Source organism: Stenella coeruleoalba (genome assembly GCF_951394435.1).
Source record: "Stenella coeruleoalba genome assembly, chromosome: 20".
Classification (NCBI taxonomy): Eukaryota; Metazoa; Chordata; class Mammalia; order Artiodactyla; family Delphinidae; genus Stenella; species Stenella coeruleoalba.
In genome coordinates, this window is record NC_137166.1 from 46,799,386 (window position 1) to 46,826,269 (window position 26,884).

General features: G+C 59.1%; 1 protein-coding gene across 4 annotated transcripts; it reads left to right on the forward strand.

The window, feature by feature from the left end:
• Positions 1-26,541, forward strand: LTBP4 (latent transforming growth factor beta binding protein 4; the record flags this gene model as incomplete). 4 transcript variants are annotated; one of them, XM_079908640.1, is made up of 33 exons in its annotated part: positions 1-149; positions 1,972-2,030; positions 2,163-2,301; positions 2,793-2,902; positions 7,707-7,898; positions 8,060-8,307; positions 8,384-8,486; positions 8,851-8,925; positions 9,015-9,137; positions 9,697-9,861; positions 10,693-10,842; positions 10,941-11,072; positions 11,678-11,809; positions 11,894-12,019; positions 12,782-12,907; positions 13,405-13,647; positions 14,125-14,250; positions 14,339-14,458; positions 15,196-15,324; positions 15,548-15,673; positions 15,965-16,087; positions 16,301-16,432; positions 17,492-17,623; positions 17,703-17,828; positions 19,205-19,351; positions 20,644-20,907; positions 21,198-21,269; positions 21,539-21,667; positions 21,875-22,021; positions 22,992-23,144; positions 24,120-24,500; positions 24,890-25,042; positions 26,139-26,541. In XM_079908640.1, 33 exons carry the CDS (start codon positions 1-3, stop codon positions 26,291-26,293), a joined length of 4,887 nt encoding a protein of 1,628 aa, XP_079764766.1. In that variant the 3' UTR covers positions 26,294-26,541. The 4 variants fall into 4 exon arrangements, with proteins under 4 accessions (XP_079764766.1, XP_079764767.1, XP_079764768.1 ...); XM_079908641.1 differs by lacking the exons at positions 1-149; positions 1,972-2,030; positions 2,163-2,301; positions 2,793-2,902 and adding an exon at positions 4,047-4,348; XM_079908642.1 differs by lacking the exons at positions 1-149; positions 1,972-2,030; positions 2,163-2,301; positions 2,793-2,902; positions 17,703-17,828 and adding an exon at positions 4,047-4,348.
• Between the last annotated feature and the right edge of the window lie 343 nt (positions 26,542-26,884).

The following is a 26,884-nucleotide window of genomic DNA, read 5'->3' on the forward strand; positions in this document are numbered from 1 at the left end:
ATGCGGCTGCCTGGCCCCAGCGGCCGCCGCCCCCTCCTGCTGGTGCTGCTGCTGTCTCTCCTTGCAGCCGCCGCCTCCGCCGCCCACGCCGCCGGCCCCAGCCCCAGCCAGGCCGTCGAGGTTGCGGTAATCCCGGGCCGCCCGGCCGGGTAAGCCCCGCTGCGGCCCCCTCGTCCTTGTGCCGCCTCTACCCAATAAGTCTGGAGGTCTAGGAAGACCAGGACTTTCGGATTTAGGGGAATGTGAACCCACTGCTTCGTGATAAGGATGAAGAACCAGAGCTCTTGAATTTATTAGGGCCCTCTACTTTGTAGGGGTTGGAATCCGAAGTGTACTGAGATTTTGAGGGGAGGGATTCCCCTCCCGTGTGGTAGAGACGGATATGGCTCCAGGGAATTCTAGAGTTTATTTGGAGAAGGGTCCCAGTTTATACGGGGATGGGGCTTTGAGTTCTCCTAAGATGATAGATGGGTGGGGCCGAGCTGGGATGGGGTCCCCCAAACTAACTGGGTGCTTAAGGAGGAAGAGTATGGGAGGTTATCAGGGCACTTTAAGGGGGAGTTGACATGTCCTGGTTTTCTGGGGGGCGGGGAGGCCTGAACTAATTAAGAGACCTTTTCCTAATGAATGAGGAAGACGTGGAGTTTTGGGTTGATGGTGGAGGGGCTTGTGGAAATTTGTGCGGAGATGGGGGGCCCTCAGATTTCATGAGGGTTGGGGGGGTGCTTTAGTTTCCTAGAATTAGCGGATTCCAGGCTTGAATGGGGTACCAGTGATTTCGCGGCAAGAAATCCAGAATTTCCTATAGATTTAGGGGGTTATAGCCACTCTTCCTGTCTACGGGTGACGAGATCGAAGGAAACAGTCTGCCCAGTACCCCCCCACCCCCACCTCCGCCCTGCGGCCCAGCGCTCCGTTACAAAGGCCCCGGGCTCAGCTCCCGCCTCCGTCTCTGCGAATGCGTTTAGTAACCCGAGCCGCGCCGGGGGCGGGGCTGGGAAGGGGTTAACCCGGAGAAAAGGCGGGAGGGATGACTGCAGGATCGGGGGTCCGGAAGGCTCCCACCCGGGCGGCCTCCTCCTCTACTGGGCCCCACACATCTAAAAAGAGTCCATACGCCCGACGTCCCCTTCGCAGCATCCCCCTGCTGCCCCTCTCTCCAGGCCGGCGCGCGCGGCCTCGTCCCTCGTCCCCCTTAGCCTGGGGATAATGGATTTGTCTGGGGGGCCCCTTGGTTGCGACGCACTTGCGCCCAAGCTGAGGGCTCCGCCAGCCAGAATCTGAGACCCTCCCGGCGCGGAGATTCCTCCAAGAACGACTCCTTCCTCCTGGTCAGGCGGGAAACTGAGACCCATAGACCAGGAGACTCTGGCTGCAGGACACACAACGTGGAAGGGCAGGAAGGGGCTAGAACTCAGGCCTCGGGATTCCCAGTACTGGGCTGTGGCTCCTGTATCCCCCTCCACCTCTGCACCCTGCTGGACCCATAGTCAAAGGAGGACCTCCCTCCCCAGCCGTTGAGGCCTGTGGAGTGGCGCCATCTGCCGGCCAATCGCGGGATGACGGCTGAGTCCAGGACAGGGAAGTGCGGGGAGGGCGGGGTTCTAGATTCCCAGATCGGGCTTGGAAGTGCGCTTAGAAATCCTCTTTAAGTCTTCTTCTTTTTTTAAAAATAATTTTTAAAAGACTTTTAAATGTCTTTTCCAATAATACCTTACCTCAAACACTTCAGAAGAAAAATAAACGTGAGGTTGCTGTGACCTTTATCCCTGGAGAGCCTAAACCAGTTTGCCTCCTATTGTACAGATGGGGAAACTGAGGCATCGAGCACAGTGCCTCAGATTGGTCACACATCAATCTCGAGCGCCCTCAAACCTCATCTTGGCTTTCCCTCCCCTATCCCTCATTGCCTTCCTTTGGGGAGTTCTACAGTGCTAGGGGCCTGAGTGACTTCCATCCCTCTATCTATAGTGTTGCTGCTTGTCGCTGCTGCCCAGGCCGATCGCCCAGGAGGAGCCGCTGCTTCAGAGGTGGGTTCTTGTAGGCGAGGTATAGGTAGGAGGGGACAGGTGGTCCTCACCCCTCATCCCAGCTGCAGAGCTGGATGAAAGAGGAACTCAGTTGTGCCTCCTTTTCCACTTAGTCCCTGGCTGTCTCTGAAGCCTCCTGCAGGGTCCAGAGCTGCCGGCCCAAAAAGTGTGCAGGTCCTCAGTGGTGCCTGACTCCAGTGCCCCCAGAGCTGTCAAGCCCCAGCCTCAGCGTGAGGAAGAAACAGGTGTCCCTTAACTGGCAGCCACTGACGTGAGTGTGCAACCCGCCCCTTCTAGGTGCTCCCAACTCTGCCACCATTTCTGGCACATCTCTCTCTCTGCTCCCTGGGTCTCCTCTCCCTTGCTCTCTCTTTCTATCAACTTGTGTCTCTGTTTCTCTTTCTCCTTTTTTCGCCAATCGCTGTCTCTGGGTCTTTCAGTTTCTGTCTCTCTGTCTCTGTCTCCATGTTCCTCTCTCTCTATTTGTTATGTCCGTCTGTCTCTTTCTCCCATAGTTACCTGTCTCTTTGCCTCTGTGTCTCTCTTCTCTCTCTCCCTTCCTCATCTCTGTTTCTCCCACTGACTTTGTTTCTTCCAAGCCTCCAACGAACGCTCAAGGCCTGGTCCCCATAAAGAGATGGGGGGAGGGTCGCAGAGCCTCCACTGGGAGACCTCCTGGTGTGGGAGGTCTCTTCCAGTCGCGGGGGCGGGGGGGTCAGCCAAACCGCGGTGACAGCTCCTTCTCTGCCCCATCCCACCCAGGCTGCAGGAAGCCCGAGCTCTGCTGAGGCGACGGCGGCCCCGCGGGCCGGGGGCCCGGGCATTGCTGAGAAGGAGGCCCCCACAGCGAGCCCCTGCCGGCCAGTCCCGGGGTAAGAACATCCGCCCTTCCTCCGCCGGGGGGCGGGGGGTTCCGGGCCAGATAAAGCCGTCTGGTTCCCACGGTCCAGCCGCCGCCTAGCCGCCCCCCATTGTAGCTCAGCACCCCTCCCCAGGACGCAGCCCCCTCTAGGGACCCCGGCGTCCGGCAGCGAGAGGTGAGTCCGGGACAGGACCAGACGCTGGCCAGAGGCGCTGACCCGCGGGGGTGGGGCCGGGAAACCAAGCGTCCGGGCTCCCCACTGCCGGCCGAAGAGGGGGGCGCTCTCCCGGCAGAGAAAGCGGCCGAACTTGCCCAGACAACAAAAGCGATTGTGCGGGTTGGCGCCTGCCTGGTTACCGAATGCCCAAAACTGCGGGGCGGCTAGGGGCCAAAGGCCTCCCACTACTTTCCCGACCGTCCTCCTGCCTTCCCGCTCCGGCTCTCGGCCCCGGGGCTAGCACACCCCCTAGTCTCAACCACCCTCAGAAGTCCCCCTCCTGCTGTGGCCTTCAGCCCAGATGTGTCCCCTCCTCCCTAAAGTCTTCCAGATGTGGGCCTCCGGCCAGATGTGAAGACCCCCGCCCACAGTTTCAATCCACCGTTTCCCCTAATCCATTCTGACTTCTACCAGGTGTGAGGGTCCTGGTTAGATGTGACTGCGTCCTCGAATGTGCCCCTCCAGCGTTCTGCCCACCATCTAAACCCCCAATTCCTTCATGTGCCCAGGTGCACCGACCCTTCTCTCCCCCAGCTGTGCCACCTGGCTGCCCAGATGTGCCATGACAGCCGCCTACCCAGATGAAGCTCCTTTCTCTGTGACTAAGAGAGACAGCCTTTAGCCTCCTCCCCAAATGCGGCCCCCACTACTCTTTCCTCTTTATGGATTCAGCCCTGTCTGGGGGGGGAAACGGACCCGCCCCCACCTGTTCCCTTCCCCGTCGCTCCCCTGCGGGCCCCATTCACTTGTTGGTGCGAGGCGGGGGCAGAGGGGGCGCCCCCCTCCCCCCTGCGAGTCTAGCGCCCAGCCTGCGCGCCTCTGGCTGCGCGCCCGGCCCCACGCGCCCCCGCGCGGCCGCCGGGGAGGGAGTGGTGGGGAGGGGGGGGCCTGAGCGGGGGCGCGGCCGCCCTCCCCCGCGGGCGGGCGGGCGCGGCCGGGCCCCTCGGGCGGGCTGGGGCGGCGGCGCGGCGGAGCGCGGCGCTGCAGCCATGGCGGGCGGCGCGCGGCTGCTCTGGGTGTCGCTATTGGTGCTGCTGGCGCTGCTCCGGCCGCAGCCCGGGCTGGGTCGGCCCCGAGAGCGCCTCCGCGTGCGCTTCACCCCGGCCGTGTGCGGCCTGAGCTGCGTCCATGGGCCCACCGGCCCCCGCTGCACCCCGACCTGCGCGCCCCGCAACGCCACCAGCGTGGACAGCGGCGCGCCCGGCGGGGCGGCCCCGGGGGGCCCCGGCTTCCGCGCCTGTGAGTGCGGGGTGGTGGTCCCGAGGGAGGGCTTCCCCGGGTGGAGGAGGATTCCCGGGGATGGGGGAGACAGTCCCCAGGGCGCGGGAGTCCAGATTCCTTACGCAGTAGTGCCGGGGAATCCCTGGCTTATTTAAGGAAGAGAGCCTCAAATTCCTGGCTTTTGGGGTTGGGTCCTGAGGGTCTTGATTTCGCAAGCAATGAGGGTTCTCAGGGACCTGTGATGTCCCATATGAGGGGATTGGGGGCTGACTGCTGTGCCTTTGAGTCAAAGTGGGGAATACCAGAATTGAGGGGCTTGGGGTCTTGGGGGAAAGGGGTCCGAATTCTGTGACTGTGAGTAAGGGGTCCCCAGAGTCCAAGGGAGAAATCCAGGGCCATGGGGGTGTTTCCACTTTCTGCTTCTTTGGGTGGGACGGATTAGGAAAGTCTAGGATGGGAGTGCCTGTGAGGAGGGGGATTGGGGTGTGGAAAGTTGATCCTGAGAGCTGAGAGGGAAAGAGTTCGTAGAAGGAGGGTCTCTGCAGGACCCTGAGTTGCAAGGGTCGCACGTGGAAGAGCAATCCAGGCAGGAGGCCTAGTGGAAAAGGCGCCCCCTGGGGGCAGAGGGGACAGAAGGAGTGTGCGCATCAGGCTCCCCTAGAGATGGAGAGCCCTTGGTGGGGGGGGGCACCTGTTGGCCCCAGGGTATGGTGGTGGGTGGGCTCTCAGGGTCTGGGCCTACCTGCCCCCAGCCCCAGAGGCCCTCTGGAGTGGGGAGTGGGGGCCCCTGGCGCCGGAGAACTCGCCCAGCCTGGCTCCCAGCCAACCCAGCCCTGGCCGGCGTGAGCTCATCTCCCGCCTGAGCCCCCGCCCGCTGCCACTCCCTCTCTCCTCCCCTTCTTCCCTCCTTCCTTCACTCCCTCCCGGCCCAGCCTCAACGGGCCTGTGCCAGGAGCCTTGCCCAGGCGGGTGCCAAGCCCCTGGAGGCACAAGGAGGGGTCTGTGAAGGGGGCTGACCTTGGGAGGACCTGGATGTCCTCAGCCCCTCATCCCTCCAAGGGTGTGGGACATGGAGTTGCCTGTGCCCGTCTAGCGGCCCGCCCTGGGTGTGGAGGCCCTCAGGGTGCTGGGGGGGGGGCCTACATTCAGGATGAGAGAAGACAGACAAGTGTCTTTGGAGGTTAGGCAATGCCCCCAGACTCAACTGGATTACCACCCGCAACGCCCCAACAGAGACCCTTCCTATTTTGGAATCTTGATTCCTAGTTAAGCCTCTCCTAGCCCTGCCACTTAATTAAGGACCCCTATTAGAGCACCCTGGAGTCCTGGCCTGACTCCTCTAACTAGGGGAGCCCAGAGTCTCTGCCCTCACGCCCTAAGCCCCTCTGCACCGCTATCAACAGACTCCGGAGACCAGCCCCTCCAGTGAAATTCCCTCACATTCTTCTGATGTAATCTCCCCAGACTGTGCCCCTCACCAGAGAACTCTAGTTTTGTCCCTCAGCTATTCCTCCCCACATCCAGGGGAAACCCCGGATTACAGATTCTATACAGTGATAACTCTGCTCCCTAGTCGAATTCTCTTCCCACAAAAGGTTCCTATTTTCTTCTATTTCCAAGTGATCCCCTATTCCAGTCTATCTAAGTCCTTCCCTTCCAGCTGACTCCCTCCCCAGGAACTTCTGATCCGTCTGTCTTCAGAGAAACCCAGAGTTGGTCTTGATCAGTGATCCTCCCAAGAGGACTACAGATACTGTGTTTCCCCCAAGCAGCCATTAATCAAAAAGACTTGGGTACCTAATCCCTTAGCTGAGAGGGGAGGGGGCATTCCACAGTATCTTACAGTCTTCCCAGACAATTGAGACTCTCTTGGGCTGGGGACTCCCAAGAATCCCACTTCTCCATCTAAACCTTGTTCTCAGCACCCTCAAATTGGCCATTCCCTAGAAGACACTAGAGTCCTGTTTTTAGGTAACTCTCCCCAAAAGGACTTAAGGGATTCCTTCTGTTGAAGGGTGCCACCGTTTCCTCTGGGATAGGCTCCCTTTCTGTTCCAGAAACCTCCAGTGGTCTTTGAACCCCCGAGTGCTGCCTTCTAACTGATCGCCTCCCAGGAGTGCAGTCTCTTTACCCTTATAAATTGAGGGGGCTCCCTCTATGCTTTCCTGTCTCCAGTGTGTGGCTCAGAATCCCAGACACGCCTTCCTGGACGGCCCCGGCCGCCTGCCCCCTTCCTGCCCTCCGCACAGCTGTCTCCAGCTGTTCTCGGCAGCCCCTGGGGAGAAAGGGAGGGGGTGCCCTCGCAAGATACGTCCGGCCTTCTTTGGTTCAGCGGGCCCGGGGCTCCCCAAGGGTCTGGAATGAGGAGCCGCCGCCCTGCCCCCGCCGCACCCCTCTTTGTTTACCCCGCCGCACAGCTGGTAGTGTCCCGCCCAGAGGTGGCCTGAGGCCCAGCGAGGGCGCGCCTAGGGGAGAGCAGGCGCGTTCCCGCTGGCCCCCGCCCCGGGGCTACTGGAGGCGGGAAGTCAGAGCTAGAACTGGAGAGCCGGAGCCAAGGGGAGGTGGGAGGAGACAAAGCGCGGGGGGCGGGGGGTGGCTAGGACGTCCAGATAGCCGGGAGGTGGGGTGAGAGGAGCGTGAGCGAGTGAGCCAGGGCAAATTAACTTGAGGAAAGGAAGGTGGGTGGGACTAAAGGCAGCAGGTTAGACGCCTTGATAGGCGGGGTTTACAATCCCTCGGGTAGAAGAAGGTGATGTGGGCAGGGTGCGTAGAAGGGGAGGGGGGGGAAACCGCACAGCCTGTGGGCGGAGCTTGAACGTAGTGGATTCTGCCGGACGGGGTGTGAGCGTGCCTAGAATGGTAAGGAGACGGAGTTGCGAGCAAGGGGTAGTGCCAGGGAGTGGCAAAATGTGGGTTTGGTCAATGGAAGTGACCAGCGCTGGGTCTGAGGGGCTGAACAGTAAAAGATGGGCGGTGCTAAATGCGAAGGCAAAAGCTAGAGTGGGCGGGGCTGAGCCTACGGGCGGGTACAACGCTGTCTGGGCGGGGCTGGTACGCCGTGGACTCGGCCAGAAAGTGGGACTCGAGAGGGAGGGCGGGGTGAAATGAAAGTGAAAAAGGAGCTGGAGGGCGTGGCGAGTGGACCCAGTGGGCGGAGCTATACCTTCAAGGGCTGTACGACTGGACCCAGCCAATGCAAGTGGCCAGGGTTAAGGGGCAGATGACTCAAGACAGCTCACGGCGGAACGACTTTGAACTGAGTGATACCTTTGAGCGTGTAGTTACAACGTTAGAGACTGAGCTCGTTTGAGTGCGCTCGTCCCAGGGGCGATGCAAGGAGGGTTGCCGGCCCTGAGTGTCCTCGCTCTCCCCCTAGTCCTGTGTCCCTTGATCTGTCACAACGGAGGTGTGTGCGTGAAGCCTGACCGCTGCCTCTGTCCCCCGGACTTCGCTGGCAAGTTCTGCCAGTTGCACTCATCGGGCGCCCGACCCCCGGCCCCGGCCATGCCAGGCTTCACCCGCTCTGTGTACACCATGCCACTGGCCAACCACCGTGACGATGAGCATGGTGAGGAAAGTGCGGCCGGAGTCCCCTCCGCCCCCTCTGTCCACCACCTTGCCGTTCCTTTGACTCCCATCTTTCCTACCTTCTCTTAAGTACCCTTCTCCAGCGCGCCCTTTCCCCCATTCCTACTCCCACTTTGCCTCCCACCCCGTGCCTCTCTCCAGGCGTGGCGTCTATGGTGAGTGTCCACGTGGAGCACCCGCAGGAGGCGTCGGTGGTGGTGCACCAGGTGGAGCGTGTGTCCGGCCCTTGGGAGGAGTCGGACGCCGAGGCAGTGGCGCGGGCGGAGGCGGCGGCTCGGGCGGAGGCGGCAGCGCCCTACACGGTGCTGGCACAGAGCGCGCCGCGCGAAGACGGCTACTCGGACGCCTCGGGCTTCGGTTACTGCTTTCGGGAGCTGCGCGGAGACGAAGTGAGAGGAGGCCGGTGGGGAGGGGCCCGGAGCGTGCCACCGCGCGGGGGCGCGCTCACCCTACACTTCCCCACAGTGTGCGTCCCCGCTGCCCGGGCTCCGGACGCAGGAAGTCTGCTGCAGAGGGGCCGGCTTGGCCTGGGGCGTTCACGACTGTCAGTCGTGCTCGGAGCTCCTGGGTAAGCCCCAGGATGTCCCCGAGGTGCTCGGAGCTGGGGAGGAGTGAGAACCCCGCTGCTTCCTGTTCTCTGCCCATAGATATACCCTTACACAAATTCTAGCCATGCCTACCCGTTGTGGGGATCATTTCCAGTCTAGACCTACCCATACCGTCTGGGACCACCCACCCCACTTTCTGACTTTGGCTACCCTGTTCTCACTCGGCCTTTGTGCCGCAGGCCTACTCACGCAGATCGCCAACCTAAGGCTGACCTTGCACTCAAACCACACTCAACACCTTTTAGTTCCTCCCACCCCATTTTCGTCCCCGCCCACCCCATCTCGCTCCGCGCGCCCCGGCCCAACCCTCTCCTCTCTCTACAGGTAACTCCGACCAAGTGGGCGTCCCAGATGGACCGTGTCCAACTGGCTTTGAAAGGGTTAATGGATCCTGCGAAGGTGAGCTGGGGCAGGCGTGGGAGGAGCTTGGGACGGGGCTGGCTGGGAGCTTGCCCCTGACGCCACTGGAACCACCCCTTCCCTCGCAGATGTGGATGAGTGCGAGACTGGCGGGCGCTGCCAGCACGGGGAGTGTGCGAACACGCATGGCGGATACACCTGCGTGTGCCCCGACGGCTTTCTGCTTGACTCGTCCCGCAGCAGCTGCATCTGTGAGTCACTGGGGCCTGAAGCTGGTCCCATGTCCAGCCTACCCTCATGCCAGAGGGTATCCCTGGGTCTATCCCAGATCCCTGGGTCTAATTCCCTTAGACCACACTCCCCCCAGATGCTCCCAGACCCCAGGTTCACCCAGTCACTCCTAGATCCCCCTCAGAACGTCTCACCTCAGACTCTCATTCACCCTCAGACTCCCTGAACCTTCTTCAGCTCCTCTAAGAACCCCTCAAACCTTTTGGATTAGGATCCCCAGACTTTCATCAGCTCCTCTCAAGCCCCCAAATTTCCTCCTCTCTCTCTCGACCACCAGACCTTCTTCAGGTCCTGAGATCCTTCCCAGATTCTCTCACTCACCCCTCAGACTCTCCTCAAGCCCCAAACCATTTTCAGACCTCCCAGACCCCTCAGCTCTTCCTCAGACTCTCTCAGAGCTTTCCCAAAGGCCCCTCACACCCACCGAACCCTCCCTGGGACCATTCCTCTACCTCCCAGATCCCCTAGTCCCACTACACTCCCAACCCCGCCCTGAAGAATTTCCTCCCCCACCCCCAGCCCAACACGTGATCTCAGAGGCCAAGGGGCCCTGCTTCCGCGTGCTCCGCGACGGCGGCTGCTCGCTGCCCATTCTACGCAACATCACCAAACAGATCTGCTGCTGCAGCCGCGTAGGCAAAGCCTGGGGCCGGGGTTGCCAGCTCTGCCCACCCTTTGGCTCAGGTGAGCGCCTCCTGCCCGCCTTTCTCTAGACTTGACATAAACAGCCCCCATTCTAGGCTCCGCCCCCAGCGCCTCCAACCGGGTTGGGCCCTAGCCTTGGCCGCGCACCCGGCATCTGAGACAGCCTATCTTCAGACTGGACGCCACCCTGGCTTGCACATGACCTTGAAGTTACGCTGTGTCTGCCGAGCGTCACCCCCAGCCTCGACCTCCCCTAGCCCTTGAGATAGGCTGCCTACCCAACCTTGTTCCCAGGCTCTGGCCACCTCCCCAGCTTCTGAGACACTGCCTTCAACCTAGGTTCCGCCTTGGGCCCCGCCCCAGACACGCCCCTCCCAGAGACACCTCCCAGGCAATCTTGCTTCTTCATAAAACCAGACCCCACAATGGACCTGACTGTTTCCTGGCCTTCAACCTCCCTGTAGACACCAAACCAGACCCTGCCCTCAACTCCGGTCCCTGCCCTCATCCCAAAGAGGGAAAAGCATCCTTGGTCCCGCCTTTAGCCTCTGAGATGTCCCATTCTTTGGCCACTGGGGCCTGAAGCTGGTCTCATGTCCACCCTACCCTCATGCCAGAACATCCCTGGGTCTAATTCCCTTAGACTACACGCCCCCAGATGCTCTCAGACCCCAGGTCCCCCCAGTCATCTTAGACCCCATTTCAGCATACAACGCAAACCCCTAACACACTCCCAGGCTAAGCCCTACCCACGGTCAAGGCCAGACCCTAGCCGCCCCCCTTTTCTCTCTCCTTCACCCCCCTTCCCTCTCATTCCCCCCTACTCTCTTGCCCTCTCTCTGCCCATCTTCTTCCCTTTCCTGTGTCCAGAGGGTTTTCGGGAGATCTGCCCAGCTGGCCCTGGCTACCATTACTCGGCCTCTGACCTCCGCTACAACACCAGACCCCTGGGCCAGGAACCACCCCGAGTGTCCCTCAGCCAGCCCCGTGCCCCATCCTCCACCTCCCGGCCACGCACAGGTGAGCTGGTTTCTGGAGGAGGGAGTGTTGTCTCCAAGGGGAGATGAGTGGGGACACCCAAACCCAGGTCTCCACTGTTGACAGCCCTTCTTTACCAGGCTTTCTGCCCACTCACCGCCCAGAACCCCGGCCTGAGTCACGGCTAGAACCGAGGCCAGAGCCCCGTCCGGGCCCTGAGCTTCCCCTGCCCAGCATCCCTGCCTGGACTGGTCCGGAGATCCCTGAATCAGGTGCGGTAGAGGGAATCAGCGGCATTGATGGCGGTATTACAGGCAGGAGGTCGGGGTGGGGGTGGGGGGCTCCAAAGTGAAGATTCTACAATAGAACAGTTAAGGATGTGACAGCCAGAGGAGTTAAGGAATGGGTGGGGAAAGATAAAGGTTTGAAGGGTGGGGTGGTGGTTACATCAGGAGCTGGAGTCAGGCAAGCCTGGGTGCAAGTTCTCTGTCAATTGGGAAGGTCAATTTAACCTCCCTGAGGCTCAGTTTCTTCAGCAAGCTGCCTCTGAAGTATCTGGCACATAGTAAGTGCTCAGTTAACGTGAGACAAATAATTATTTTTCACGGAGGACACTAAGAACATATCTCAGGCAGAAGACTGGGGAGCAAGTTATTAAAAAATGAAGACTTTGGAGTGGCATTATGGGAGGATTCAGGCAGAGGATCTGATGAGAATGTCCCATGATAAAGGAGAGCGACATCAGAGGGGGAAGACTGGGCTTGAGGAGGGACATCCGGGAGGATGTTTTAGGCAGAGGATCTGAGGGAATTGTACTGGGATGAAAGGGACAGAAGATTGATAGATGGGGGAACCCTGGCTCACTGGACCCCCGCAGGTCCCTCTGCAGGCGAGTGTCAACGTAATCCCCAGGTCTGCGGCCCGGGACGCTGCATTCCCCGGCCCAGTGGCTACACCTGCGCGTGCGACTCCGGTTTCCGGCTCAGCCCGCAGGGCATGCGCTGCATTGGTGAGCCAGGTCGAGGGGGAGGACGGAGGCGGGGCGGGCGGCTCTACCCTGTCACCTCCTGACCAGACCCCTCCGTACCCTCAGACGTGGACGAATGTCGCCGCATTCCCACGCCTTGTGCTCCCGGGCGCTGCGAAAACACGCCAGGCAGCTTCCGTTGCGTGTGCGGGCCGGGCTTCCGAGCTGGCCCGCGGGGTGCGGAGTGTCTGGGTGAGAAATCCAGGCCCCACCCCAGCTGGGGTCTCGCTCCAGCTCTCCCTCTGGAGCAGTTCCCGCCCTCGCACTCTTCCCCACGCCCCTTCAGCCCAACTACTGCCTTGGCCTGGCCCCTGGCCCCGTCTCCAAACCAGCTCCCGCTCTCACTTCGGCCCCACCACTGCCTCTTTCCGGCCCAGCCGGCCCTTCCCGTCGGGGCCAGTCCCTGCCGTACTACTGTCCCGCCCCTCTCCTTGACTGGGTCCCGGCTCCGCCCCTCCCTTGGCCCCGCCCCTTCAATATTCCAGACTAGCTCCTGCCCTCTCCTAGGCCCCTCCCCTGTCCCACAACTGCTGCAACCTATCTACTCACCATGACTCCTGATTTTCCACGCTGCCACACCAGTGCCCCGTCCCCGAACCACCCCTTCCCTCGCTCCTGCCTTCCCTTTGTTCGGTCCCCAAAGCTGTTCTTCCCGCCCTTGCCCTCCCCAGGCCCTGCCCTCCCCAAATTGCCCCCCTCACGGTCCTCCTCTCTGCCTCTGCCCAAGCTGGGTCCCCAACTCTTGTCCTGTCCTCCCCGCTGAAGCTCCGCCTCAGCCTTAAACCGAGCCCCTCCGAGCCCCTCTACCGCCCCTGGCTCCTGCCTCGGCCTGGCTCTGGCCGAAGCTTGACTCCGCCCCTGCCTTCGCTGCCTCCCCGCCTCCCCAGGCCTTCTGGGGGAGGCGAGGAGGCGGAGTGTCTGCCTCAGTCCCAGCCACGCGGTTTGTGCCCGCAGACGTGGACGAGTGCCACCGCGTGCCGCCACCCTGTGACCGTGGGCGCTGCGAGAACACGCCAGGCAGCTTCCTGTGCGTGTGCCCCGCTGGGTACCAGGCTGCGCCCCACGGAGCCAGCTGCCAGGGTGAGGGATTGGGCATGTAGGGGGAAGGGTAGAGCGGCAGTGGTGAGGGATGGAGATACCGAGCAATGAGGCAGAGGGAGGCTGATTGATGGGAGAAAGAGGCCAGGCTCTGAGAACCAGACATGCAGCCTGTTGGGGATGGAGAGGCCAAGTGTTGGAAAACAGAAAGGCTGAGTCATGGAGGATGGAGAAGCAGAGGGATGGGGGATGGAGACGTCATTAATGGGGGAAGGGGTAGAGTTATGGAGGACAGAGTTTAAGGAGGCCCACTGATATGGACTAGAAAGACAAGAGTTCTAGGAAGCAGACAAGCAGCTTAACAGGGACTGAGGAAGTAGAGGGATGGAGGATAGAGTTAGCATGATGACGGATAAGGTGGCAGAATGATGGAGGGTGGAAGGTCAGAGCGATGGAGGTCAGGGAGGTAGAATAGAGCATGGGGGGGGCGGGCAGAAGGGGCCTAGAGGAGGTATGACCTGGCCCCTTGCTCTGAGCAGATGTGGATGAATGCATCCAGAGCCCAGGCCTGTGCGGCCGAGGGCTCTGTGAGAACCTGCCCGGCTCTTTCCACTGTGTGTGCCCGGCTGGCTTCCGGGGCTCAGCGTGTGAAGAGGATGTGGATGAGTGTGCCCAGGAGCCACCACCCTGTGGGCCAGGCCGTTGTGACAACACAGCAGGCTCCTTTCACTGTGCCTGCCCTGCTGGCTTCCGCTCCCATGGGCCGGGGGCCCCCTGCCAAGGTGAGGGCGCTGAGCCCAAAGCCACTTCACCTCCATCTGCTGTAGGGACTGGAGACAGGTTTGGGAGACAGAGAGGCAGAGTGATGAGGATCAGTGAAGGAGGACAGGGACAGAGGCCTGGGGGTGTTGAGGGGCTGGGGAGGGGCTGGCTCCAGCATCTTCTCCCCTTTCTCCACATATGAGGGTGCTCTCCATTCCTCCTTGTTTTTTGGATGATACCCTCGTGCTTGTGGGAACCCTGAGGCAGGGACAACTCTGAGTCAGGGAAGGCAACACGCAGGAGGTGGTGCCTTAGCCGCATCCTGGCAGCTGGAGAGACCATTAATGGGGAAACAACAAAAGGGTCTGTCCTTCTGGGAGGAGGGAGCAGCCTGAACAAAGTCCAGGACGCTTCCTCCAGAGTAGAATGTTGGGGTGGGTGGTGATGGCAATGGGTCCAGGCCCCTTCCTCAGCCCCACTGGTCTCCTGTGCCCCAGATGTGGATGAGTGTGCCCGTAGCCCCCCGCCCTGCACCTATGGCCGGTGTGAGAACACAGAAGGCAGCTTCCAGTGCGTCTGCCCCACGGGCTTCCAACCCAGTGCTACCGGCTCTGAGTGCGAGGGTGAGGCCGGGGAGGGAGGGAGGAGTGTGGATGGGTGAGGGGGGCGTTGGGCCACTCCTCCAAAGCCACCCTCTCCTCTGCTCCCCAGATGTGAATGAGTGTGAGAAGCACCTGGCATGTCCTGGGCAGGAGTGTGTGAACTCACCTGGCTCCTTCCAGTGCAGGGCCTGTCCCGCTGGTCACCACCTGCACCATGGCCGATGTACTGGTGAGATCAGGCCCTGGGTGTGACCTTGAACCTGCATCATGCCTCCTGACCCAGATCATGACCCCTGACCTGGCCTACAACCTTCTAACCTGGATCTCAATCCCCTTACCTGGACCACAACCCCCAGAGCCTGACTGCAATTCTTGACCTAGACTATGAACCCCTGATCAGACTGCAGTTCCTGATTTGGGGACCATGACCCTTGGCCCTGAGTGTGACTTCTGACTCTGTGACCAGTGAACCCTCAACTTGACTGTGACATTTGACCTAAACGTAACTACTGACCACAACCCTGACTACAGCCCGTGACTCTGTGCGATGCTTGATCCTGCCTCTTTCACGGCCCCGCCCCTTCTCAGGGTACCTTCCCTGGGGCCTGACTGTGTTCACGATGCTGGAACCTGACCCCTGACTAGAGACTCTGGCCCCTGACTCACCAGAATGCCATCTAATTATCCTATTTATAATACCTGACCCCCTTACCCTAATTAATGTCTGACCCCTGCCTCAGTCCAGAGTCCCTTCACCTGACCCCAGGATCCTGGCACAGGGAGTTCCCAGAAACCCAGACTCAAGGACCCCCAACCCCAGTCTCCCCTACCCACTTCTGCCATGGAGCCTTCACCTCATATCCAACCCCAAACACTTCCCATCACCTTCTTCAGACCCCTCTCCCCCAAGGGGATCCATCAGTGTGTTCCTAGACAGAACCCCTTCTGAAATCCCCATTCCCACAGATGTGGATGAATGCCGTTCGGGCGCCTCCTGCGGCCCCCATGGCCACTGCACTAACACTGAAGGCTCCTTCCGCTGCACCTGCGCGCCAGGCTACCGGGCACCACCTGGTCGGCCCGGGCCCTGCGCAGGTGGGCTTGGCGGGGAAAAGGTTGGACAGCCTGGGAGCGGGACTTGGCTTCCTTGGGTAAAGCCTGGTGGGGAGGTGGGAGCTGGACTAAGGGACTGCAGGTGGAATTTAGAAACCGGCCATCGGGGTGTGGCTTGGGGGGACAGGGTTGCTCCTTTGTAGGCGGGGCTTGGGTCTCGGGGGCGGGTCTGGTAACCCCGCAGCCCTATCTCTGGGTACCCTAGACGTGAACGAGTGCCTGGAGGGCGACTTTTGCTTCCCCAACGGCGAGTGCCTCAACACCGACGGCTCCTTTGCCTGTACTTGTGCTCCCGGTTACCGGCCCGGACCTCGCGGAGCCTCTTGCCTCGGTCCGTACCCAGGCTGGGCCTGGATCGGGAAAGGGTGGGGAAAGGGAGGGGCGGAGTTGGGAGACAAAAGGGGAAAGGGCGGAGTCTGGATAAGTTGGGCAGTGAATGGAAAGGATGGAGCCAAACCCGTCGGAGAGATGGGGCTTGCAGGAAAGGGAGGAGCCTAAGGCAGGTGGGGAAGGCGTTAAGGTCTTGGAGCTGGAGGGGCGGGGAAAGGGCGGTGGAGGGGCGTGGCTTGGAATGTTAAGCAAAGAAGGAGATTCGCCTGCGGTTTCCGACACTGTCCCGCAGACGTGGACGAATGCAGCGAGGAGGACCTCTGCCAGAGCGGCATCTGTACCAACACCGACGGCTCTTTCGAGTGCGTCTGTCCTCCAGGACACCGCGCTGGCCCAGACCTCGCCTCCTGCCTCGGTGAGAGGCCTCGCCTCTGCCTGGTCCCTCTCCCCTCTGCCTCCTGGTCTCCCCCATTTGTCTCCCCCCTCTGCCTCTCCTCTGCTGCTTTCTCCCTTCCCCTTTCCTGCGACTCCCGCCTCCCTCTTCTGAGTCTCCTCTCCTTGACTCCTCCACCTTTTTTCCTTTGCCTCCCTGCCTCTCCCATCTGACTGCCCTGCCTCCCCTCCTCAGACGTGGACGAATGTCGGGAGCGGGGCCCGGCCTTGTGCGGGTCCCAGCGTTGTGAGAACTCCCCCGGCTCCTACCGCTGTGTCCGCGACTGCGACCCTGGCTACCACGCAGGCCCTGAGGGCACCTGTGACGGTGAGACCACTGCCCCACCCCCACGAAGAGTGGCAGAAGCCGGCTCCAAGCCTCACGGATTTGGGGGGTGGGGAGGGAAAGGGCTCCCAACCAATGTACTTAACTCTCTCCTAATCGTGGTGGAAACAAGCCACCAGCGTGTCTTTATATTTTTTTGTAGAGGGGAGGCAGGAGGATAGGGGAAGACACTCCTGTCAGGAAACAGGCCAAGCCTCGCTTCCAGAAGCAGCCCAGATTTGGGGGCGGGGGGTGGGATGGTGTGTGGGTCAGCATTTTGTGGAACAGATGAAATAACTGCGGACTGCCTTGGGCTCTTGGGTTACCAGACCCCCGATTCGTGGAAACCTAGTTTCATGGGACCTCATTCATTAATTCCACAAGAATTCCTTAAGCACCTCCTGTGTGCAGCACCAGCAGTAGAACAGGCAATGAGTAAAACAGAATCCCTGTCCTCATGGAGTTGATGTTCTAGGGGAGAGACAGACGAGAAATATGTAAATGTGAACTCGATTCATTCAGCACACAATCTGGGGACACCTACTGTGTATCAGGCACTGTTCTACACCCTGGGGATACAATGAGGAGCAAGACAGGCACAATCCCTGCCGACGTGGAGTTTGCATTCTAGGGAGGTGACAGTCAGCATACCAATAACTACATGGATATAAGGAGTTTAAGAAGGAAAGTAAAGCAGGATAAATGGACAGAGATGACAGGGCAGTAGGGGTAGGGGTGCTAGGAGGGCTTGACCTAGACCCTTGAGTGAGCAAGGGAGGGAGCCATGCAGATAGCTGAGGGAAGAGTGTTCCTGACAGAGGGAACAGCAAGTGCAAAGGCCCTGAGGCGGGACCATGTTTAGGCTATTTGGAGAATAGTAACGAGAATGGTAACGAGGCCTTAAGAGGTATCAATGCTTGTTGATTTTTAGAAGCTCAGACTCCTAGAATACCAGATTCAGAGACTTCTCAGTCATGGGAACTGGAAGCAGCACCAGGAACCTGTGAATCCAGGCCTGTGACTCCCCTCTCCTTCCCCCATCCCCTCCCTACTCTTTTGCAGACGTGGATGAGTGCCAGGAATATGGCCCAGGGATTTGTGGAGCCCAGCGCTGTGAGAATACCCCTGGCTCCTACCGCTGCACACCGGCCTGTGACCCTGGCTACCAGCCCACGCCAGGGGGCGGATGCCAGGGTGGGTGTCCCTGGGGCAATGGGTGAGATGTGGAGGGGATAGAAGGTCCAGCAATGGCCTGACTGTCTGGTGGTTGCAGATGTGGACGAATGCCGGAACCGGTCCTTCTGCGGGGACCATGCCATGTGCCAGAACCTGCCTGGCTCCTTCCAGTGCCTCTGTGACCAGGGCTACGAGGGGGCGCGGGACGGGCGTCACTGCGTGGGTACGGGGCTCCAGGGGGTGGGCGGGGCCAGAGGGTGGGGAAGAGGTTGTCAGGCCCTGCTTCTCTCCATAGATCTGAATGCATGTAAACTTTAGGGGTATGGAATTTAGACCTTGGAATATAAGATCATCTTCATGTCACTCAGGAACCCCTATTTATCCAGATTTTATCTGGGGCGTGCTTTAAAAATGCATGCATAAAGTAGTAAAAGTGCACTCATTTTTTTTTTTTTGGCCACACTGCGCGGCGTATGGGATCTTAGTTCCCGACCAGGGATCAAACCCGCGCCCCCTGCGGTGGAAGCGCAGAGTCTTAACTGCGGGACTGCCAGGGAAGTTCCAAAACTGCACTAATCTTAAGTGTACATAAACATCCTTTATTGTTTCCCCAACATTTTACGAGGAATCTTTTTTTTTTTTTTTTTTTTGGCCGTGCCCCGCAACTTGTGGGATCTTGGTTCCCGACCAGGGACTGAACCCGGGCCACGGCAGTGAAAGCGCTGTGGACTTCCCACCGACCGCCAGGGAAATTCCAAGGAAATTTTCTAAACATACAGAAAGCTAAAAGCCCTGTAGAATGAAACATCAGCATACCCATGATCTATATTCTATTATTATCACTTGGTTATGCTTGTTTCCTCACACATCTTTCCATGAATCCACAAAATTTTTTGGATAGAATTTTAAAATTAAATGGCAAGCTTCGATATACGTCCCCCTAAATTCTTCTGTGCATAATGCATGTCATTAACCAGAGTTCAATTTGCGTTTACAGATATTTTTATTTGAGGTTCAATTTACATACAGTGCAATGCATGAGTCTTAATTATACGTTCACTTAGTTTTGACAAATGCAAACACAACAGGCTTCATTTGTTTAAAGGGCATTAAACTGAAGTCCTGGGAAATATCTGAACTTGAGGCATACGTGGATCCAGGAACTGTAACAAGGCTAGCTGTTCTCCCAGCTCTGCTATCCTCTAATGCATTTATTTCCAGGCAGAGTCTCTTTTCACAATGACAAAAGCGGCCCTAGCACCTCTGGTTGACATCCTTAGCTTGACATCCCTGGCTACAGAGGGAGGCTCTTTCTCCATATTTCTAGAACGAGTCCCAGGACTGGCTTTGATTGGCCCAGCTTGGTCACTGCCTGTCTCTGAATCAGAGAAACGCAGCAATCTTCTTGGCCTGCTCAAAACAGAGGTTGGAGGAGCAGAGGGCTCCCAAGGGAAATTCAGGGTTTGTCACCAAAAGATAAGCAGATGATGGGATCTGGGCCATTAAATACTCATACTCAAAGCCCAGACTTTTAGACTTATGGAATTCCAGAAGTTTACAACCATTGACTCCCTCTTCCCTGTTGTCTCCTGTTCACAGATGTGAATGAATGTGAAACGCTGCAGGGTGTGTGTGGAGCTGCCCTGTGTGAGAATGTGGAAGGCTCCTTCCTCTGTGTCTGCCCCAACAGCCCTGAGGAGTTTGACCCCATGACTGGGCGCTGTGTTCCCCCTCGGACGTCTGCTGGTGAGACTGAGATCAATGTCTACTTAACTGACGGCTGCCGGCCCCGCAGAAGAATAATGGGATCTAACCATTCCTGATGTGGACAGCTGCCGTCAGTTAGATGCTGTTGTTTTAAACAACAAAAGCCTTCAGAACACATGAGTTAACCTGGGTGTGGGACTCAGTGTCAGGAGAAGTAGATCCTGGTTCTGACTTTACCAGATTCCTTCATTCAACAGACGTTCACTGAGCTTAGGCCCTTTTCTGGGCCCTGAGGACACAGTAGTGACCAGGAGAGACCACCCTGTCTTCAAGGGCCTCCCAATCCAGTGGGGGCAGATAGCAATATAACCTGATGGTAACAACCCAGAGGAATCAGGACTGGGATGGACGAGGCACAGGCCAGAGCAAACAAGCCTATGATGGGAAAGGCTAGGGCGTGGTGGGAATCCAGAGGAGGTGCCTCCCCAGCCTTGAAGGAGAGTTAGGGAGGGCTTCCTGTAGGAGGAGATGTCTGAACTGAGAGTAGTAGGATGAGTAGAAATAAGCCAAGCGAAGTGGATGAGGGAGGGCATTCTGGGCAGAGGATACAGCAGGGGCAAAGGCCTGGCAAGGCAAGAGAGGACCTGACATGTTTGAGGGACTGAAATAAGTTCAGGGTGACATGCTCTGCAGAGCAAGGGAAGGGGTGGGGAGAAGCGAGGCTGCAGAAAGTGTCAGGCGCCAGGCCACACTGACTTATTACCGCGGTCAGGAGGTTGGACTCTTCTTGAGGGCACTCTGGCACCGTGGAAAGGTTTTGAGCGGGAGAGGGGTATGACCAGATTTTGGAACTTCCTCTGGCTGCCATGTGAAGGTGGATTGGAGTGGGGCTGGGACCTGAGCAGAGAGGACAGGGCTGGACCAAGGCGAGGGCCATGGGAGGGGAGGAGAGGGCAGGTGGGAGAGGGGCTCAAGAGGCCGAAGTGGATGGGCTGTGGGGCTGCCTGGGTCAGGGAGAGGTGTCCAGGCCTAGGTCTAGATTTGGGTATGAAGATTCTGAGACCAGATTGGGACACGTTGGATGTGAGGCCCCAGGGAGGCCTCCGGGAGGCCAGGGAAATCCCCTCTTCCCCTACCCGAACTGGATGATGGGCTGGACGCTTGGGAGAGTGAGATGGGGAGGCAAGAGGTACAGAAATTAGAGGAGGTGGGAATGGGAGAGAGATGATGACAGATGCTGAGAGGTGCGGAGTCGGTTCTGCCACATGCGGGCCTCAGTTTCTCCATCCATAACATAGGGGCTGGAGGCTCAGCCCACACTGTCTCCTCAGGCACGTTCCCGGGCCCGCAGCCCCACGTACCCGCCAGCCCCAGTCTGCCAGCCAGGCTCCCACCACCCCCGTCCCGCCGGCCCAGCCCACCTAGGCAGGGCCCTGTGGGCAGCGGGCGCCGGGAGTGCTACTTCGACACGGCGGCTCCGGATGCATGTGACAACATCCTGGCTCGGAACGTGACGTGGCAGGAGTGCTGCTGCACTGTGGGTGAGGGCTGGGGCAGCGGCTGCCGCATCCAGCAGTGCCCAAGCACCGAGACAGGTGGGCATGGGCCGCTGGGTGGACACAGGGCGGAGGGTTTGGGTAGTAATAGGTGGACGTGGAACTGGGACAAAGGGACACATTTGGACAAGGGACTGAGGTGCTGGTATTGCACGGGCAAGAGTGAGCTGCCAGCCAGGTGGGCGCGAGTCTGAGAGGTGGATACAAACAGGCACAGGGGCTGTAGACTTGGGCAGTGAAGGGTGGGCACTGAGGCAAGTGGGCACAGTCAGGCCCAAGGCAGGGGCTGGGGCACGGGTGTCTGGGCTCAGCCTTGTCTCTGTGTGCAGCTGAATACCAGTCATTGTGCCCCCACGGCCGGGGCTACCTGGCGCCCAGCGGAGACCCGAGCCTTCGGAGAGGTAAGGCCCGCCCACCCTCAGCCCCCAGGCCCAGCTCTGTCTCACCCTATCTCTGTTTTCTTTATCTCTGTCTCTCCCCCTCCCACCCTTATCTTCTGTATCTCTCCCTCTGGGTCTCTCTTGCCATCTCTGTCTTTCTCTTCCCTGATCATGCTCCGCAGCTACCCCCCACCCCCCACCCCGCCATCCAGCCTACCCCACATCCTGGCCTTCCTCCCCCTCTCCCCCCCCCTTGATGGGGGGTGTGCCTCTGACCATCCTTCCCGCAGACGTGGACGAGTGCCAGCTCTTCCGAGACCAGGTGTGCAAGAGCGGCGTGTGCGTGAACACGGCCCCAGGCTACTCATGTTATTGCAGCAATGGCTACTACTATCATGCCCAGCGCCTGGAGTGCATCGGTAGGAACCCCACCTCCACCGGCACTCACACCCTCGCCTGGGACTCTCCCCAATCCTTGGCCACTCCAGCTCCTCTCTGGAATGTGGCCACCACCAGCAGGAAGTCCCTCCTGGAGTCTAGACTCCATCTATCCCGCCGTCAATGCACCGGGGAAATGGGAAAGGGGAGAGGTCTGCTTCTTGATCACTTCCTCCATGCCTCCCTAGATAACGACGAATGCGCGGACGAGGAGCCAGCCTGTGAGGGCGGCCGCTGCGTCAATACCATAGGCTCTTATCATTGCACGTGCGAGCCCCCACTTGTGCTGGACGGCTCGGGGCGCCGCTGCGTCTCCAACGAGAGCCAGAGCCTCGGTAACCCCTCCCCCGCCCCGCCCCGCCCCGCCGGTTAGCCCCGCCCCGGTCTCGCCCAAGCAGTCCAGCCCCTCATTACCCCCGCTCAGCCTCCCGCCCGCACCCGGGCCACGCCCCTTCACGCCCCATTTAGCTTCTGGTCTCGGTGTTTGACTCTCGGAACAAGAGGCCAGCGGGCCTGGTTAAAGGCGAAGGTTGTAGAGGAGCCTCCCTGCCACTTACTGGCCCTGTGTACACGTGCACGTTCCTTATCGCCTCTTGGACCCCAACTTCCTTTCTGCACATTGGGTGGGTGGATTGGCAATAGCCCCTACTTTATAGGGGGCTCTGAGGAATTCTATTTTTAAGAACAGAATGGGACCTGGTCTTACTAAGTGCTAAAAGTGTGCTTTCTATTATTTCCCTGTGGGTCTCTGTCTCTTTGCACCCCTCTGTGGGTTTCTGTCTTTAGGCCTTTCTCTGAATTTCTGACACTCTCTGCCTCTGTCTTTGCTTTTAGGTCTGTTTCTCTCTGCATCTTTGCTTTCCCGTGTTTCTTTGAGTCTCTGACTCTTTCGATGTGTTTGTGTTTATTCCTTTGGGTCCTCTCTCTCTTTTTGCCCACTGACCCAAAGTCTCTTCTCCTCCCAATTCCTTTTCCTACAACGTCCTCCCACATCCTGAGACTTTATTCAACAATGCTCAGAGAGGGAAAGCAACTGCCCTGGGGTCACAGAGCCCTGCAGTGGCCAGTCTTGGATAGAGTCCTCCTCTCAGACCCTATCACCCTCCTATATGATAGCCTTGTGCCAGACCGAGCCCCGTACTCATCTGGAGCTACTCAGAGGACTTCTGGGAGTCAGATCACAGCTGCTGAGACGGATGTGGTGACAGGCAGAGGATGGCTGGGCTGCTCCAGTAGGGAGGAGATCGAGCATTTGGGAGGGCTTGAGTGTCTTCCCGCCGTGATGCATGCTGTCTCTGCCCTCAGACGACAATCTGGGAGTGTGCTGGCAGGAAGTGGGGGCTGACCTCGTGTGCAGTCGCCCTCGGCTGGATCGCCAGGCCACCTACACAGAGTGCTGCTGCCTCTACGGCGAGGCCTGGGGCATGGACTGTGCCCTCTGCCCAGCACAGGACTCAGGTACTGCCACCTGCCTGGGCCACACTCCGAGACTCTGCCCCTCAGGCTCCATCCAAATCCAGGTCCTCAGACTCCTAGTCGTAGACTCCAAGGTCTCCCAAAACTTGGTCCCTCGGACCCCTATGTCCCAGTGCTTTCCTAAATCTTAGACCCCAAGTCATAACCCAAAGACCTCCAAGCCTCAAGCACAGAAACCCCATGGCCTGACTCAGCAGGTCTCATAGTTCCAGTCCCAAAAGCCCAAAAGGTCCTAAGGTCTGATCTCTCAGACCTTCAACTCCTGGTCTCTACAAGCCCAAGACAGCCCATGAGACCCCTCCCCCAAATCCTGGACCTTTAGACCTCCAATACCAGTTGCTCAGATCCTGCCATCCTGGCTCACAGGCTCTGGTCATAGCTCGCAAACCTCCAAGTCCCAGTGGCTTGGATACCCACATCCAGGTGCCTAAGAAGCCAACACACAGCTCCGGAGATCTCCATGCCTTGGCTCTAAAAACCCCTGAGTCTCCCAATTCTCAGCCCTTGGGAAACCAGTGCCAATCCTAGGCCCTTGCTCCTCTGACTTCCAGGTCCCATGGTTCAGATCCCCTCCCATGCATCCTGACCCGTCAGGCCCCTGGTACTTCCCAGTCCTGGTCCCTAAAACACCTCCATCCCATTTTTGTAGGCCCCTAGCCCCAGGTCTCATGGGCCCCCAAATTCCAGCACGTGGACCCTGATTTCTAGCTGCAGTCCTCAGTACTCCTGATCCCAGTGCCTTGGAATCCCCGTCTCAGTCCTCAGACCTTCAGTCCTGGCTCCAGAACCCCTGACCCCAAGCCTGCAATCCCAGTCTCCTCCTTTGAAGCCCCTCTAATGCCTCAGCCCACGGCCCTCCCCACCCTCTCCTTCGGGCTTCTCTTCCCCGAGGGGGGACGTGAATGATGGGTGCCGAGGAAGCAAGGGCTGATTGTTAGGCTTGGCTCCTGTTCGCAGATGACTTTGAGGCCCTGTGCAACGTGCTGCGCCCCCCCTCCTATGGACCCCCGCGGCCAGGTGGCTTTGGACTCCCCTACGAGTATGGCCCAGACCTAGGTTCACCTTACCAGGGCCTTCCGTACGGGCCTGAGTTGTACCTGCCACCCGTCCTACCCTATGACCCCTACCCACCGCCACCTGGGCCCTTCGCGCGCCGGGAGGCCCCCTACGGGACGCCACCCTTCGACATGCCCGACTTCGAGGACGATGGTGGCCCCTACGGTGAATCCGAGGCTCCTGCAGCTGCCGGCCCGGGCTCCCGCTGGCGCTATCGGTCCCGCGACACCCGTGGCTCCGTCCCAGAGCCTGAGGAGTCGCCTGAAGGTGGAAGCTATGCTGGTGAGTACTGCGGCCCGAGTGATGGGACAAAGATGAGAAGCCAGGTGTGCAGAGAGGTGGAGATGGGGAAGGGAGGAAAGGAGGGCGAGGAGGAGAGACAGAAATGAAGAGAAGCCGCGGGAGAGACAGGCTCAGAGAGATGGGAAAACGGAGATATTGTCGGAGAGAGCGACAGAGAGCAGGGATGAAGAGGCACAGCGACATCCCTGTAGACCTACCTAGAAAGCGATGAGGACAGAAGGAAAGCTAGAGGGAGCAGAGTGACGTAAACATCCTGGCCTCACAGCGCCCCCCAGAGTCCTGGAGCGGGATGGGCAGTTTTAGAAGGGAACCCACCGAACCTGGGGCGCGGCCCCACCCGAACCCCGGAGTCCCCGCACTCTCCGCAGGCGCCCAGGCTGGGCCCTACGAAGGGCTGGAGGCGGAGGAGTGCGGGATCCTGGACGGCTGCGCCCACGGCCGATGTGTGCGTGTCCCCGAGGGCTTCACCTGCGACTGCTTCGACGGCTACCGCCTGGACATGACCCGCATGGCCTGCGTCGGTAAGGGGTGGGCCGGGGCCTGCATGGAGGTGGGGTACAAGAGAGGGTGGAAGCCTTTACTAGGGGTGGGTAATCAGGGACGTCAAGGAGGCCGGCCAGCCCCGGTGGCGAGCAGAAAGTAATTTTCGCTCAGGGATGGGGCTTGCCTGAAGGACAGGTCAGGCTGGGAGGAAAGTGGAGCTCGACCACAGCACTGGGGCTGAGCGTGAAGCAGGATGGAAGGATAGGATCCTGCAGGCGTGATTTCTAAGAACTCCCAGGGCTACCTCGGGCAGTTTGCTTCACCTCTTTGAAGAGCTTTCAGTCTTCCCATCGAATAGGAATTATGTCTGCCTAGTTCAGACAGTGGTAAAGCAGAGTGGTTACAATCAGGGGCTCTGGGGGAGCTGGACAGACCTCAGGCTCAGTCCAGCAGCTTGCTGTGTGACCCCGGACAGGTCACTGTCCCTCGCTCAGTTTTTCTTACCTGAAAAACGAGTATAGTCGTAGAACCCATTTCACAGAGTCGTGAACATCGATTTACAATGACAGTGAGGCCTATGTGTAAAGCTCAGAGAAGAGAACTGAGTTCCTCAAAGTCTCACAGCCAAGAAATGGCAGGGGACTGGGCACTCGGGGTCTTTGTGAGCTGGCCTGCGAACCCCCTGGGAAGAGTGTGGGCTTTTAGTGTGACATGGGGTAAGGGGCTTCCTCACGCTAGGCCTCAGTTTGCACAGTACCTACCTCACAGGGTTATTGGGAGGATAAAGTTAATATATGTAATATACTTAAAACAATGTCCGGCAGAGTAAGCACTTATTGTTGTTGATATCATCATTAGTATTGTTTTTCTAACAAAAACATAGTGTCCTAGGGGCCACCACACTCATCTCACAGAACACAAAGCTGAGGCACAGAGAGGTTAAGTTACCTGCCCAGGCTCACACAGCCAACAGGTGGTAGTGGTTGGATTCCACTCCAACAGGAGTATCCACACCCCTCTGCACCAGGAGCCTCAGGGGCCAGGGACGTGGGCTCCTGGGTCCCCAGCTCTGAACAGCGCTCCTGGTATGCCCTGCCCCCCCCCCCCCCCCCCCCCCCCCCCCCCCGCCCTCAGACATCAACGAGTGTGACGAGGCCGAGGCGGCCGCCCAGCTCTGCGTCAACGCGCGCTGCGTCAACACGGATGGCTCGTTCCGCTGCATCTGCCGCCCAGGATTCGCACCCTCGCACGAGCCGCACCACTGCACGCCCGCCAGGCCCCGGGCCTGAGTCCCAGCAGCCCTGGACCGCCCACTCCGCGCCTGCGCACGCGGAGTTCTTGCTGCACACACCTTCCCTCCTGCTTTCGCGCATGCGCACAGGGATGCTGGACCCGGAGGAGAGGATGGTAGATGGGACAGACGGGGAGGAAGAGTACCCTTCCTACAGACGCCGCGGGCCCGGGCTTAGCCCATGGTCCCCTTCATATTCCCGCTCCTTTTTATAAAAATGTTCAATTAAAAAACACCTATTTTGTATCTTCTGTCTCTGTCTTCCTAATGTTTCTCAAACTTTGGCTCTAGAGTTTGTTCTTTGAGCTACTAAATTACATCCTCTCGCCGTCCCTACTTCTTCATTCCCGTGCCTCTGTCACTTGGTCTATCTCTGCCTCCCTTGGTCTTTGCTCTTCTCCTATGTCTGTTTCTTTGTCTCTGTCTTCTGTCTCTTGCCTTTCTGCTTGTTTTCTCTGCCTAATTCTCCGTGTCTTTGTCTTTTGGTCTCTGTTGCTGTGTCCTTCTCTTTCGCTATCTCCCTGTTTCATTCTCTCTCTGATCTCGAGAGAGGTCTTACCTCTGGATTTTTAATACTCCTGACCCTCTT